This window comes from Hyperolius riggenbachi, chromosome 7 (assembly GCF_040937935.1).
Source record: "Hyperolius riggenbachi isolate aHypRig1 chromosome 7, aHypRig1.pri, whole genome shotgun sequence".
Taxonomy (NCBI): domain Eukaryota; kingdom Metazoa; phylum Chordata; class Amphibia; order Anura; family Hyperoliidae; genus Hyperolius; species Hyperolius riggenbachi.
In genome coordinates, this window is record NC_090652.1 from 176,403,524 (window position 1) to 176,419,788 (window position 16,265).

General features: G+C 44.5%; 1 protein-coding gene across 1 annotated transcript in view; it reads right to left on the reverse strand.

Annotated features, from left to right (window-relative positions):
* STAT1 (signal transducer and activator of transcription 1) overlaps nucleotides 1–16,265 on the reverse strand; it is a 1,171,385-nt gene that overhangs the window by 379,284 nt on the left and 775,836 nt on the right. The window contains exon 10 of the mRNA XM_068244925.1: nucleotides 8,786–8,879. Within this exon, the coding sequence (XP_068101026.1) occupies nucleotides 8,786–8,879 (94 nt within the window). The remainder of the gene's footprint in view (nucleotides 1–8,785; nucleotides 8,880–16,265) is intronic.

Below are 16,265 nucleotides of genomic sequence, written 5' to 3' on the forward strand. Positions count from 1 at the left end.
GTGCCGTGGCTGATATTTGAATCAGGGACACATTGTTTCAAGACGAGAGTGCTAACCATTACGACGTAACACTGTAGTGGTACAGCTGCTTGCTAGGAGCAGTAGTGCACTGGAGTTTGGAAACATTGTGACTGAACTCTGGGCTTTTTAATTAGCAGCCAGCTGAGCTCTGGGCCAGTTGATTAGCAGGTTTAGTGTTAAGAGTGTTATAAACTGTTCTTATATCACCTTGCTTCGACACCACCGTCTCACAGACTGTGAGATCACTTGACTCTCCACACAGTAAACAGGAGATAGACTTTCTCAGGCTTCTTCAATGTTTACGTTATTTATTCAGGTAACAGAAATACAGATAGATACCGTTTATCATCTCCTGGCAAAGCAGACTTCCATGTTGCGTTACAGCTGCTTGAGTATCTTCCTACTGAAGATACCCAGGTCTTCTTGTATCTACTCTATGTTACATCTAGACTACCTATGTACAGCATACATTATATCAGATTACAGAAAGGAAGAACATGCTTAGAGGTCCCAGTCGGCCTTGCGAGCTAGTGCGGAAGGAAGAAGCAGAATGCTCTCTCCATCGCTCACTCCGGGTTTAATACCGACTAGGAAAGAGTTAAATATGACATCATCTTCGCCACCCCCTAGATCAGATTATTGGTGGACCCACTCGTGGTGTCATCATACCCACCTACTTGATTAATAATCAATGAGGCATTTGACCTAAATGCAGGAACGTGGATGTTTAGTAAATATGGCCGATGTTTACTGTTCCTGTGGTGTACGTGGAGGTCAGAGTAGGCCGATGGCCTTCTTTTAGGAACATGTTCTCAGTATCTGCGTGTATCCTCTGCTACACGCAGACCCTGAGATGCCTCTGCCTGCATCACAAAACCTCTGATTGATTTTAAAGGCATACACTGCGGACAAGCCTTTTACATAAAACTCAGGCCAAGTAACTGAGGCCTACTTAAATTATAACAAAGAGTAAGTGGCAGATCCCCTATGTATGCATAACACTAGCCATAACCACTAGGTAACCGGGTGTTGGGAGTAGGTGTGGGGTAGTTAGTGTTAGGAATAGATGGGGGTGGTTAGTGTTAGGCCTAGATAGGGTTAGTATTAGGAATAGGTGGGGGTGGTTTATGTGCCAGACATGTGAATGTGCGTATGTATGTTGGTGAGGGGGTGTTGTGGGTGGAGCATCGCGGTGGTTTGGGGCCAGAGCTTCACACCGGTTTGGGGGCAGAGCTTCACAATGGCCCCTGTTAAAATTTGATTTATGGTTGCTAGGGGTTACCACACCATTATCTTCGGCACCAGCAGCCTGATTGACTGCAATTAGTGGTTTGACATTCTCACAGCCCGACAGATATCTCAAAACGGGCTCCAGACGTCTCAAGCTTTAAGGACCATTTATTTTGGCATATTAAAGGCATACAGGTGTGTACATCAGCAATCTTCTTATCTCAGCAAAGCAAGGAAGCTGTAGTATTTCATCTTATGGTATTTCATCTTACGGCGTTCCATGGCTCTAGAGTCCAGTCCTAATGACTGGCGCAGGCTCATCTAAAGAACAGTCTATGCTACATTACACTAAGCCAGAGACTACAGCATAATTAACCATTTACCGACAAGCATACGTATTAAAACGTCATGCTTTAGCCTATTAACGGCAACATGACGTTTTAATACGTTGCGCGATCCCGGCGCCGCTCCGCACGTGTGCGCACCACAACCGCCGCCGTTTCCGTCGGGATCCCGAGTTTAGTGATTGGGGAAGAGGACCGAGCAGTCCTCTACCCAATCGCAATGCCTGGAGTGAATGGACGTGACCGCGAACAGCGGCCACCTCCATTCACAAAACAGGAAACTGTTACAGTTAAATAAAGTGTAAAAAAAAAAAAAAAGTGATCACTTCCTATAACCGGAGTGTTCACTAGCGCCATCTTGTGGCCAAAAAGTATATTACACACACAAACACATACATATACAGGTACATACACATTATTAATTATTACACTTCCAACCCCCCCCCCCCCCCTCCAAAAAAAACCACTTTAAAAAAAATAAGCTTAAAATAAATCAATAAATAGTTGTCTTAGGGACTAAGCTTTTTTAATCTATATTTTATTAGGGAAAATTGATTTTAATTTATTACATAGGGACTTGTAATTATGGCCAGAACAAAAAAAAAAATGAAAAATAACACCTATACTTCAAAATAATATACCGTATATACTTGCATACAAGCCGAATTTTTGACCCCTAAAAAGGGGGTCAAAAGTTGGGGGGTCGGCTTGTATGTGAGTCTTCCCTGGTGGTCTAGTGGTGGGTGGTGGGTGGTCGGGTGGTCCGCGCCCCGCTCCCCCCCCTCCCCGCTCCCCCCGCGGCCGCCGCTGCTATTACCTGCTTAGGCAGCGTCCGCTTCCTAATCCGCGTTCCTCTTCTTTCTCAGAGTGTATCACAGCAGCGCGCCCGGCGCTGCTGCTGTGACGATGCAGGGGGCAGGAAAGAGCGGTTCCCTTGGTAACGGCGATACAGATCGCCGCTATAGGGAGCCGCACTCTTTCCTGCCCCCTGCATCGTCACAGCAGCAGCGCCCGGCGCGCTGCTGTGATACACTCTGAGAAAGAAGAGGAACGCGGATTAGGAAGCGGCCGCTGTCTAAGAAGGTAATAGCAGCGGCGGCCGCGGGGGGAGCCCTACCCACCTATGCTGGGCACTATACTGGCTAAACTGGGCGCTATACTAGCTAAACTGGGCACTATACTGGCTAAACTGGGCACTATACTAGCTAAACTGGGCACTATACTAGCTACACTGGGCACTATACTGGCTAAACTGGGCACTATACTAGCTAAACTGGGCACTATACTGGCTAAACTGGGCACTTTACTAGCCATACTGGGGCACTATACTAGCTAAACTGGGCACTATACTGGCTAAACTGGGCACTATACTGGCTAAACTGGGCACTATACTGGCTAAACTGGGCACTTTACTAGCCATACTGGGGCACTATACTAGCTAAACTGGGCACTATACTGGCTAAACTGGGCACTATACTGGCTAAACTGGGCACTTTACTAGCCATACTGGGGCACTATACTAGCTAAACTGGGCACTATACTGGCTAAACTGGGCACTATACTAGCTAAACTGGGCACTATACTGGCTAAACTGGGCACTTTACTAGCCATACTGGGGCACTATACTAGCTAAACTGGGCACTATACTGGCTAAACTGGGCACTATACTGGCTAAACTGGGCATTATACTGGCTAAACTGGGCACTATACTAGCTAAACTGGGCACTATACTAGCTAAACTGGGCACTATACTGGCTAAACTGGGCACTATACTAACTAAACTGGGCACTTTACTAGCCATACTGGGGCACTATACTAGCTAAACTGGGCACTATACTAGCTAAACTGAGGCACTACCTACCCATACTGGGCGCTATACTGGGCACTATACTGGCTATACTGGGCACTTTACTAGTTATACTGGGCACTATACTAGCTATACTGGACACTACCTACCTATACTGGGCACTATACTAGCTATATTGGGACACACTGGGGGGCTGCACCAATCCAGCATTTCCTACCCCCGGCTTATATGGGGGTCAATCATTTTCCCCTGTTTTTTCAGGGAAAAGTTGGGGGGTCGGCTTATATGCGGGTCGGCTTATATGCGAGTATATACGGTATTTTGTCGCCGTACATTGTGATAGGGACATAATTTAAACTGTTTAATAATCGGGACAACTGGGTAAATAAAATGTGTTGGTTTTATCCAAAAGAGAATGTTTAATTTTAAACTATAATGGCTGAAAACTGAGAAGAAATGATTTTTTCCCATTATTTTTGTATTTTTCCCATTAAAACGCATTTAGAATAAAAAAATTCTTAGCAAAATGTACTACCCACAGAAAGCCTAATTGGTGGCGAAAAAAATGAGGTATAGATCATTTTCTTGTGATAAGTAGTAATAAAGTTATTAGGGAATAAAAGGGTGGAGCACTGACAGGTGAAAATTGCTCTGGTCCGTTAGGGTAAAAACCCTTGGGGGTGAACTGGTTAAAGGATACCCGAGGTGACACATGACATGATGAGATAGACATGGGTATGTACAGAGCCTAGCCCACAAATAACCATACTGTGTTCCTTTTTTTCTTTCTCTGCCTGAAAGAGTTAAATATCAGGTATGTAAGTGGCTTACTCAGTCCTGACTGAGACAGGAAGTGACTACAGTGTGACCCTCACTGATAAGAAATTTCCCTTTTTATCTCTTTCTTGCTCTCAGAAGCCATTTTCTGCTAGTAAAGTGTTTTATAGTTGTAATTTCTTATCAGTGAGGGTCACACTGTAGTCGCTTCCTGAACACAGCATAGTTATTTGTGTGCTAGGCACTGTACATACACATGTCTATCTCATCATGTCACATGTCACTTCGGGTATCCTTTAAAGTGACACTTAAGCCTAAAAAGAAAATGAGTTTTACTCATCTGGGGCTTTCCTTAGCCCCCTGCAGCTGATCGGTGCCCTTGCCGTGTCCCTCCGAACTCTCTTTCTCCGCCGGCGGCTACTTCCGGTTTCGCCGTCACCGACCGTCGGCCTTCCTTGCCGCAATAGCAGCACAGGGGGCGATATTGTGGCTGGGAACGCGAAAAATCACTCGCGTTCCCAGCCGGAAGTAGCCGCCAGCGGGGACAGGAGGATCGGAGGGACATGGCGAGGGCACCGATCAGCTGCAGGGGGCTGAGGGAAGCCCCAGGTGAGTAAAACTCATTTTTTTTAGGTTTAAAGGACTTAAGAGGCCAAAATGGCTAAAAAAGCCAAGTACCTGCAAGATGTCTAAATGCACGGAGGACGCGGTCCGCGCCCTCCGTGCAGCTCCGCCGGGTCCCCTTCCTGAGATCGCCCCCCGTGCCGATCGCGACCCCACAGGCCGGGTCGGGCTCTCGTGCCGCTCCCAATATGGCCGCTTCCTCTGGCCGCGGCTGCGCAGTCCGCCTGGCCGCGAGTGCGGCTGCGCAGCTCTAGGGCCAACCCCTCCGATGCACGCTACAGTGCGTGGTTCGGGGGGTTGGCCCTAGAGCTGCGCAGCCGCACTCGCGGCCAGGCGGACTGCGCAGCCGCGGCCAGAGGAAGCGGCCATATTGGGAGCGGCACGAGAGCCCGACCCGGCCTGTGGGGTCGCGATCGGCACGGGGGGCGATCTCAGGAAGGGGACCCGGCGGAGCTGCACGGAAGGCGCGGACCGCGTCCTCCGTGAATTTAAACATCTTGTAGGTACTTGGCTTTTTTAGCCATTTTGGCCTCGTAAGTCCTTTAAGGTTCACTTTAAAGCATAGTGAAGCTATGTTAGATGCAGGAATTTCAAGTAAGCTTTTAGAGTAAAGAAGTGAGCTCCCTTGGCCTGGCAGCCTCTTACCAGCCAAGGGTTAACTGGAGGTGTACCGTGAATGTGTGGTGTCTGTCAATCACATCTAGGAGACCACAGGAGCTGGCTATAGGCTCCTGTGGTCATGTGGTTGATAAGACACTGTGCGCAGCCGTAAATGTGGCTCGTCTTATATGGAATGTCCATCTGCCCTACCCGGAAATTATGTTATTTGTTCCCAAAATTATGTTATGTGTCTCATCTGAATATGTTTATGTTCTGCCAGCTTACCCAGAAATTGGTCTTAAGGCAGAACTCTGAATATCAAGTCTTCTGGCTAAAACAGTGGTTCTTTAACCACTTCCCTACTAAGGGGTTTTTCCCCTTCAGTACCAGAGCAATTTTCACCTGTCAGCACTCCTCCCATTCATTCGCCAATAGCTTTATAGCTACTTATCATAATGAAATGATCTAAATCTTTTTTTTTTCCACCACCAATTAGGCTTTCTTTGGGTTGTATATTATGCTAAGAATGATTTTATTCTAAATGCATTTTAATTGGAATAATAAGAAAAAAAATGGAAAAAAAAATCATTATTTTTCAATTTTCAGCCATTACAGTTAAATAAAACGCTGTACTGTGGATAAAATCCACACATTTAATTTGCCCATCTGTCCAGTTTATTGCAATGTTTAAAATACTTCCCTAGTACAATGCATGGCAACAATATTTTATTTAGAAATAAAGGTGTATTTTTTCTGTTTTGCATCCATCACTAATTACAAGCCCATAATTGCAAAAATAACAGTAATATAACCCACATGACATACATATTTTAAAAATTTCAGTCCTTAACGTAACTATTTATGTCTTTTTTATATTGTCTTTTTTTATATACAAATATTTTATTTGGGTAATTATGGGGGAGTGGGGAGGTAAGGGGTTAAATGTCATGGTATATGTGTATATTTTTACTTTTAAAAAATGTACCGTATGTAGGTTTAATTTTATTATTTGGCCACAAGATGTCCTCACACATTTTCTTCCTGTGCGTACTGTTAGTATGTGAACAGGAAGTAATTTGTGTAAGTGTAACTTTGCTTCTTACAATGACCACAGGCATCTCATTGATGAAGGCGATCATTGACACGGGAACCTATATCAATGAATGGGAACTGTGTTCCCATACTCGGGTGGCAACAAGAACGAGAGTGGGAGCACGTGCACGAGCAAGTGGCGGATGTTTGTTTCAATAGACGAATATCTACTTCCCTAGCCAGGAACTGAAGTCCTGCAGGATGTAGATATACAGTCTGAAAAAAATGAAGTGGTTAAAGTAAATGAGGGGTTCTATATTGCAAGAATCTAATCCATAAATTCTTACAGCCCCTTCCAAAAGAATACAGTGGCACCTTGAGAGACTGCAACTAAGTAATAGCAAAAACAGTACAACACAATTTGGACATGTGGGCAACTTTGATTTTATATACATTATGAGTAAGTAAAGTGTTTGTAAGAAGAAGACTACCGTATTTTTCGGACTATAAGAGGCACTTTTTCTCCCCCAAAAGTGGGGAGAAAAAGTTACTGCGTCTTATAGTCCGAATGTAACAATAACTCCCTACCTTGGTGCTTTTTCCTTAGGTGGTAAACCACATTGTTTCTAAGCGGCATAGGAGCAGCCGCTGTAATTATTCACAATGCTGGTTCTTTGATGGTTAATCCTCCCCAGCCTGCCCCCCAGCAGAGCGATACACATTACATTGTAATTATCCACTGTGCTCTTTTGATCTTTACTCCCCCCAGCGTGCCCCGCAGCAGCACAATCCACATGGCATTGTAATTATTCACAGTGCTCGTTCTTTTATCTGTAATCCCCCCCAGCGTGTCCCGCAGCAGCACGCGATCCACATCACATGACCCGCCGCCGGGTCATGTGATGATGCAAGTACACACTGCAAGTACGGAAGCCTCTGAGGACTGCCACTATAGCGGCTGAAGTGTATCGGTATTTGTCAGCTGGGATCGAGCTGGGCAAGTTAAAAGTGTAACATTATGAATGATGACAGAGACATTGTGGATCGCGTGCTGCTGCGGGACACGCTGGGGGGAATTACAGATAAAAGAACGAGCACTGTGAATAAGTACAATGCCATGTGGATTGCGCTGCTGGGGGGAGTAAAGATCAAAGGAGCACAGTGGATAATTACAATGTAATGTGTATTGCGCTGCTAGGGGAGCAGGCTGGGGAGGATTAACCATCAAAGAACCAGCATTGTGGTTGATTACACAGCAGCTGCTTCTATGCTGCTCAGGAACACTGTGGATCACGTTGGTGCTGCTTATGCCATCCTACTGTGCACCTCTTAGGACTGCATGGACACCCTGACAGACCCTGCTACTGCCAACCAGGATGGTGAGATCACGTTTAATGTAATTGTATTGCTTAGTCTCTAGGGAGGGGGGGGGGGAGTTGTGTAGTGTAGTGTAGCTGGGGGGAGGGGGAAGAAGGGGTTAGTGAAGTGTAGTTTAGTATAGTTTGTAATGGCAGCAGGGGTTAATGTAGCTTGGCAATGTGACAGAGACATAGTGGGGGAGGAAAGGTCCATAGGACACTCCTGGACCATGGATGCACCCAGGTGTAATGTATTTTTTTTCCATGGTTTTTTCCCTTAAAACCTAGGTGCGTCTTATAGTCTGGAGCGTCTTATAGTCCGAAAAATACGGTATCTGTTCCAAAATTCAATAATCACATTCACATTACAGTTCATCAAATATATTGCAACAAATCTTAAAGGGACTCCGAGCAGTGCAGAAACTATGGAAAGATGCATATCATTTTAAATCTCTCTTTCTCCTCTTTCCAATGACATATAAACCGTGGCCCTACGCCTTTTAGTTTTCACTATTTTCGCAATTGAAATTGCAGCGGCTGCGATTTCAATCGCGAAAATACAGAAAACTAAAAGGAGTAGGGCGAAGATTTGGGTGTCGCCAGAAAGAGGAGAAAGAGAGCTTTAAAATGATAGCCATATTTCCATAGTTACTTGTATTACACAGGACGACACTTTCCCCAGTGTCAGCAGCTCCATTCAGCAGAAAAAGTCGCCCTGTGTAATACAATATAACTATGGAAAGATGGATATCATTTTAAAGCTCTCTTTCTCCTCTTTCTGGCGACACCCAAATCGTCGCCCTACGCCTTTTAGTTTTCTCTAATTGCGGCCGGGGCAATTTCAATTGCGAAAATAGCGAAAACTAAAAGGCGTAGGGCGGCGGTTTCTATATCATTGGAAAGAGGAGAAAGAGAGCTTTAAAATGATATGCATCTTTCCATAGTTTCTGCACTGCTCGGAGTCATTTAAAGAATCAAAATTTACAACATACCAGATGTCTGAACTCAGCTGCCAGACAGCCATTTGTAGATTCTTCCATGTTCATAACTTTTGTATTTGTACCGAGAATATTAAATTTCCGAAACCTGCCAAAGAGCGTAAAACAAATTTACAGATTTATATTTCTATTGTAATAAACTACAATACTCCATACATAAAATAAAATCAGGTATAGGTCACAACTATGGCTAGTGCTTAATTCACAAATAATGGCTTCAATGCACTAAGCATTACCATATTCAGTAATTCATAAAACAGACAATTTTTCTGAACATCTTGCTAAACACCAAACAGGGAAATGAAAAATAGCTGACATATCAGAAATAAAGGTCAATTAAACAGATTTATACAGTAAAGCAGGACTACCACTATGGTCTTAATAACAAGGGACACTATGTGCTCAACCATAATAAACCAAGAAAAGAACTTATGTAAGTAACAGGAATTGCTGCCAAATCACCCATCACAGTAGTAGAGTGACAGAAGATCACAGGGAGTCACGGATACATCCCTCCAGCTAAGAGAAAGATATTAATTGCAAAAGTAACCTCAAGGGTGGATATACAGTATATTACCAAAGCTGCTTATTTATATTTTTGTAGGGTAGGGTTATAATCCCGAATGGGCAGAAATCACATTATATTCCTAAATTGGAGGCATAGAGAGCTTTAAAACATCTTGTGTTTGTATACATCGATCAGGTAGTGTAAGTAGTGTACTGCTTCACACTGACAGACCAAACTCACTGTTTAACGCACCACTGCAAACAGCTGCAAAGCTTTGTTATTAGTTGAAACTCTCAGGACATAAAATGTCAGTCCTCTCAGCGGCAATGTTTGTGTAGTGATGGCTGTGCTCGTGCGCACGTTGACAAGAGTGCAGACGATGATGATGAAAATTGAAAAATACCAGGTTTTTTTTGATTAATTGGAAATTGAAGAGTTATTTATAAAATTCAACAATGTTTTTTTTTTCCTGATATGTTACTTTGATAACTGGTAATTCCAGAGCTAATGCCTGCCGACGAGCACTGACCTGTACGGTGCCATAAAGAACTTGTGCTGTGTACAAACACCTGTGCCTTCTCAAGTTGTGAATGTGAAAGCAATCTCTAATGCAACAAAACTGAGAAGCATCGCACAGAAAATTTCACTGCAGATAAATTGCAAACTTGAAGGAGAGCTGTGGGGAGTGGACATTCCCCTGAAAAATCTGATGGTGATTGGAATGGATCTACCATAATGCCGGCCGGAGTTCCTATTTGGTGCCAGGCTTTGTGGCCAGCATAAATTCTTGCCTGATCCGCTGCTACTCCTGTGTAGTCTTTCAGTACCGCATCAGGAGATTATGGATGGCTTGAAGCTGTACATTGTGGCCGCTCTCCAGAAATACTACGAGGTAAATCATGCACTGCCAGAGAAGATTGTGGTGTACCGAGATGGAGTGTCAGATGGACAGCTCAGCACAGTGCAGAATTATGAGATCCCGCAGTTACATACCTGCTTTGGTACTTTTGAAAACGATTCCCCTCGCATAATTGTCATCCTAGTGCAAAAAAAGGATCAGCACCAATCTGTACTGCTCCGCATCTGAAGCATTTGTCACCCCTGCTTCTGGTATCGTCGTGGACCACACTGTCACCATCACCAACCGTGACTGAGTGGATTTCTTCCTGCTCTCTCACCATGTCAGGCAAGGATGTGGCATTCCCACTCACTTTATATGTAATGATGAACACTGCAAACCTCAGCCCTGACCATCTACAAAGGTTGACTTTCAAATTGTGCCACATGTACTGGAACTGGCCTAGTACCATCTGAGTGCCAGCACCCTGCAAATATGCCCACAAGCTGGCTTTCCTGTCTGGGCAGTTCCTTCACCACGAGCCTTCCATTCAGCTGTGTGATAAGCTCATCTTTCTTTAAGTGTTGGGAACAACCAGCATCATTTTTTGCCCATTCCCCACACAATTGCCATGCTCTAAATTGCCTTCTCTTTTGTTATTATTGTTCTGCCCAGGGATCATGCTCTAGATCTCCTCCAAAACTGGGGGGGGGGGGGGGGGTACAACAATACAAAATAAACCAAACAACAGTAAATGTGTTGAGTGGGAATATCCCACTCAACCTGGCATGGGCATCACAGTATGCTTGCTAAGAGGGGCATACAAACATCAAGAGGAGCTAAGGGTTTAAAAGTGGTGAGACCTTCACTAACAGATCCACCACTTTGTGCTTATAGCGAGGGTCCAGTAGCATTACCACCCAGTACAGGTCGTTCTCCTTTACCCATTTTTATACGGGGGTCCCTCCCTCAACAAGCAGGACAGCATGAAAGACACCATTTGAACAAGGATGGATGCCGAGATAGCCAGCTCATCTTCCTGACTGAGGTCACAAAAGTTCTCCTCCTCCCCCCAGCCCCTCAGTGACAGTGTTCTGTCTGTGGAGTATCACACAAATACAGAGCTATGCAATAGTGCAAACATAAAACAGTGATAACAGAGTCCCTGGATCTCCACCATGCTAACTAGTTATGCAACCATGTAGCCAAGCGAGATTTGGCGGTAACAGGTCTATAAGGCCCTTAGCTGTGCCGGTGCTGCATGTGCGCTCAACTGAATGGACCAGATTGGGCGTTGTTATTTATAACAAAAAGTATTTGTCTTTTGAAAAAAAAAAATGTCAATGTCATTTACAAAAAAAATGTACACATGTCCATGTGTGTAGTGACGCCTAACTGAGACATATGAGGCGGTGTAACATCCTTAGCGCCTTTATCTTGTACCAATAATGGTTGTGCATCAGTAAATTCATCACAGGAATGTGTGAATAACTCCCCCGACATCTCAAGTGGTGCGGCTGTGGTGGTAGTAGTTGTGGTGGTGGCTGCCGGCTGAGTGGTACGTAGTTGTAGGATGACCGAATCAGAGCAAGAGGAGGAAGATACGTTACGGTTCCGCGTGGAAGCTGAGGTGTGCTGCTGTGTTAACCAGTCAACTACGTCCTCAGAATTTTGAGGGTTGAGGGTACGTGTCCTCTGAACACTGTGCATTCGTTGAGGGCCGCATTAAATCACACCAGCATGACGTTGAAAAAACCTGCGGGGTGGCCTGCCTCTGCCTGTCATTTTTTCCATATTGGGGGTATGCAGTACTACTAACAATATTCAATACTGGTAGACAGTGTGTGTAATCACAAAGAGGCACACAATTAGAGATGAGCGTAATGGAGTAATTACGATTTCGCGAAATTTCGCGTAATTAGTGTAATTACGTTTATGGCCGTAAGTACATAATCGTAATGAAGAAGGATTTCGCGAAATTTCGCGTAAGCGTAATTTTCGCATTGCAACGGCTATTACGAAATTAATGCATATGGTCATGCTCCCGAAGCGGAAAAGTTGACGCATGGATCAATGTTAGGTAGCCGCCGACTTTAAGGGTTAATAGCAAAGCCCCCTTAAATGCTAAGAGCCTCAAATTTGGAGAATATATTAAGGAGATCAGGAGGAATAAGAGGAAATTTTTTTTTTTCAAAAAGACCTTATAGTTTTTGAGAAAATCGATGTTAAAGTTTCAAAGGAAAAATGTAAACATTTAAAAACCCGCCGACTTTAACGGTTAATAGCAAAGCCTGCTTAAAGTTTAGGAACACCAAATTCCCAGGGTATATTAAGGGGAACAGTGGTAATAAGAGGAAAAAAATTTTTTCAAAAAGACCTTATAGTTTTTGAGAAAATCGATTTTTAAGTTTCAAGGGCGAAAATGTCTTTTAAATGCAGAAAATGTCAGTTTTTTTTGCACAGGTTACAATAGTGTATTATTTTCATAGATTCCCCCAAGTGGGAAGAGTTTTACTTACTTCGTTCTGAGTGTGGGAAATATTAAAAAAAAACGACGTGGGGTCCCCCCTCCCAGACCTCTTTAACCCCTTGTCCCCCATGCAGGCTGGGATAGCCAGAATGCGGAGCACCGGCCGCGTGGGGCTCCGCACCCTGACTATACCAGCCCGCATGGTCCATGGATTGGGGGGTCTCGGAAGGGGAGGGGCAGCCAAGCTTTCCCCTCCCCCTCCGAGCCCTTGTCCAATCCAAGGACAAGGGGCTCTTCTCCACCTCCGATGGGCGGTGGAGGTGGAGGCCGCGATTTCCTGGGGGGGGGAGGTTCATGGTGGAATCTGGGAGTCCCCTTTAAAAAGGGGTCCCCCAGATGCCCACCCCCCCTTTCCAGGAGAAATGAGTATAGAGGTACTTGTACCCCTTACCCATTTCCTTTAAGAGTTAAAAGTAAATAAACACACAAACACTTAGAAAAAGTATTTTAATTGAACAAAAAACATAACCACGAAAAAAGTCCTTTAATATTCTTAATTAACCATTAATACTTACCTGTCCCTTTAAATAAATGATCCCTCGAAATAGCCTCGGAAATGTTCTATCAGTTACAATGTAACAAAGTTATTACAATGTAACAACTTTGTTACATTGTAACTACGCCACACCCGACGTCACTCGCCGCCGCCGCATACGCGTCTGCGCTGCACACATTCCCGACAGAGCTCTGAGCTATATAGCTCAGAGCTCTGAGAAGCATCTTTGTATTTTGGCTCCAAGGAGCCCCATTGGTCCTTAGCAGACCAATGGGGTTCCTTCAAATCAAAAGGAACCCCATTGGTCTGCTAAGGACCAATGGGGCTCCTTGGAGCCCAAATACAAAGATGCTTCTCAGAGCTCTGAGCTATATAGCTCAGAGCTCTGTCGGGTCCGTGCAGGACGCTAAGTCCCCGCAGCTCCCGCTGTCCACCCCGCCCACATCTGTCTCCCACATGTCACCCACATGTGAGTGACATGTGGGTGACATGTGGGAGAGGCGGGGAGGGCAGCGGGAGCTGCGGGGACTTAGCGTCCTGCACGGACCCGACAGAGCTCTGAGCTATATAGCTCAGAGCTCTGAGAAGCATCTTTGTATTTGGGCTCCAAGGAGCCCCATTGGTCCTTAGCAGACCAATGGGGTTCCTTTTGATTTGAAGGAACCCCATTGGTCTGCTAAGGACCAATGGGGCTCCTTGGAGCCAAAATACAAAGATGCTTCTCAGAGCTCTGAGCTATATAGCTCAGAGCTCTGTCGGGAATGTGTGCAGCGCAGACGCGTATGCGGCGGCGGCGAGTGACGTCGGGTGCGGCGTAGTTACAATGTAACAAAGTTGTTACATTGTAATAACTTTGTTACATTGTAACTGATAGAACATTTCCGAGGCTATTTCGAGGGATCATTTATTTAAAGGGACAGGTAAGTATTAATGGTTAATTAAGAATATTAAAGGACTTTTTTCGTGGTTATGTTTTTTGTTCAATTAAAATACTTTTTCTGCCCCTCCCCTTCCGAGACCCCCCAATCCATGGACCATGCGGGCTGGTATAGTCAGGGTGCGGAGCCCCACGCGGCCGGTGCTCCGCATTCTGGCTATCCCAGCCTGCATGGGGGACAAGGGGTTAAAGAGGTCTGGGAGGGGGGACCCCACGTCGTTTTTTTTTAATATTTCCCACACTCAGAACGAAGTAAGTAAAACTCTTCCCACTTGGGGGAATCTATGAAAATAATACACTATTGTTACCTGTGCAAAAAAAACTGACATTTTCTGCATTTAAAAGACATTTTCGCCCTTGAAACTTAAAAATCGATTTTCTCAAAAACTATAAGGTCTTTTTGAAAAAAAAATTTTTTACTCTTATTCCCACTGATCCCCTTAATATACCCTGGGAATTTGGTGTTCCTAAACTTTAAGCAGGCTTTGCTATTAACCGTTAAATGCGGCGGGTTTTTAAATGTTTACATTTTTCCTTTGAAACTTTAACATCGATTTTCTCAAAAACTATAAGGTCTTTTTGAAAAAAAAATTGTTTCTTCTTACTCCTCCTGATCTCCTTAATATATTCTCCAAATTTGAGGCTCTTAGCATTTAAGGGGGCTTTGCTATTAACCCTTAAAGTCGGCGGCTTTTTTATATTATACGGAGCGTTACGGTTTAACGCGAAATTACGGTAGCGTTTAATGCGAAATTACGGCATGAACGAAACGCGAAATTACACGTTCAAAATTACGCTTACGGTATTTTCAATTACGATTTTAATGGCAATTACGCTACTGTAATTTTGCATCGTAATCGCAAATTTCACATGCGTAATTTTAGTAATGCGAAATTACGAAAATTTCAGCTCAACTCTACACACAATCAGTGTCAAATACACAGCAGCTGTATGTGTGTATCACTGGGCTGTGCACTTTAACACACACAGAGAGATATCCTATAGTACATTCAATCACAAATGCAGTTGCAAGCTAAGCACTGCTTATGATACACAGTGTGCTGACTTGTAATAGATAGAAGAGGAGACTTTTGAACTACAAGGCCCAGCAAATGACTGTGGTCTGTTTGCAGTGTGTAACCCACACAGACAGATATCCTATAGTATGTTCACTCACAAATACAGCTGCAAGATAAGCACAGCTTATGATAGACAGTGTGCTGGCTTGTAATAGATAGAAGAGGATAGTAGAACTGCAAGGCCCAGCAATGACTGTGGCGTGGCCTGGCCTGTATGCAGTGTGTAACCCACAAAGACAGATATCCTATAGCAGTGATGGCTAACCTTGGCACTCCAGCTGTGGTGGAACTACAAGGCCCATGAGGCATTGCTATACTCTGACAGCTCTAAGCATAACTCGGGGAGGCAGAGGCATGATGGGATTTGTAGTTTTTTCACAGCTGGAGTGCCAAGGTTAGCCATCACTGTCCTATAGTATGTTCAATCACAAATGCAGTACAAGCTAAGCACAGCTTATGATAGACAGTGTGCTGGCTTGTAATAGATAGAAGAGAATAGTAGAACTGCAAGGCCCAGCAATGACTGTAGCGTGGCCTGGCCTGTATGCAGTGTGTAGCCCACACAAACATATATCTTATAGTATGTTCAATCACAAATACAGTACAAGCTAAGCACAGCTTATGATAGACAGTGTGCTGACTTGTAATAGATAGAAGAGGGTAGTAGAACTGCAAAGCCCAGCAATGACTGTGGCCTTTATGCAATGTCTCTCTCACACACACACACACACACACACACACACACACACACACACACACACACACACACACACACACACACACACACACACACACACACACACACACACACACACACAAAGAAAAAAACAACAACAATATGAGCCCTCAAAGGGGCTTTTGTTTTGGGGTGCTTTCAGCAATAAAGAGAAGCGCCTAGCTAACTATCCCTCTCTCTGCAGCAATCTCTCCCTTCCTCTCACTACAGCAGCAGCCGGAGACTGAGTACATGGCCGGCGCTGCTGTGTTTTTATAGGGGGGGAGGGGGGCCGTGGGGGAGTTCATCGTGATTAGCTGCCATGTATCTGCTGACTGTGATGTAGAGAGTCAAAGTTTAGCCCAATGATG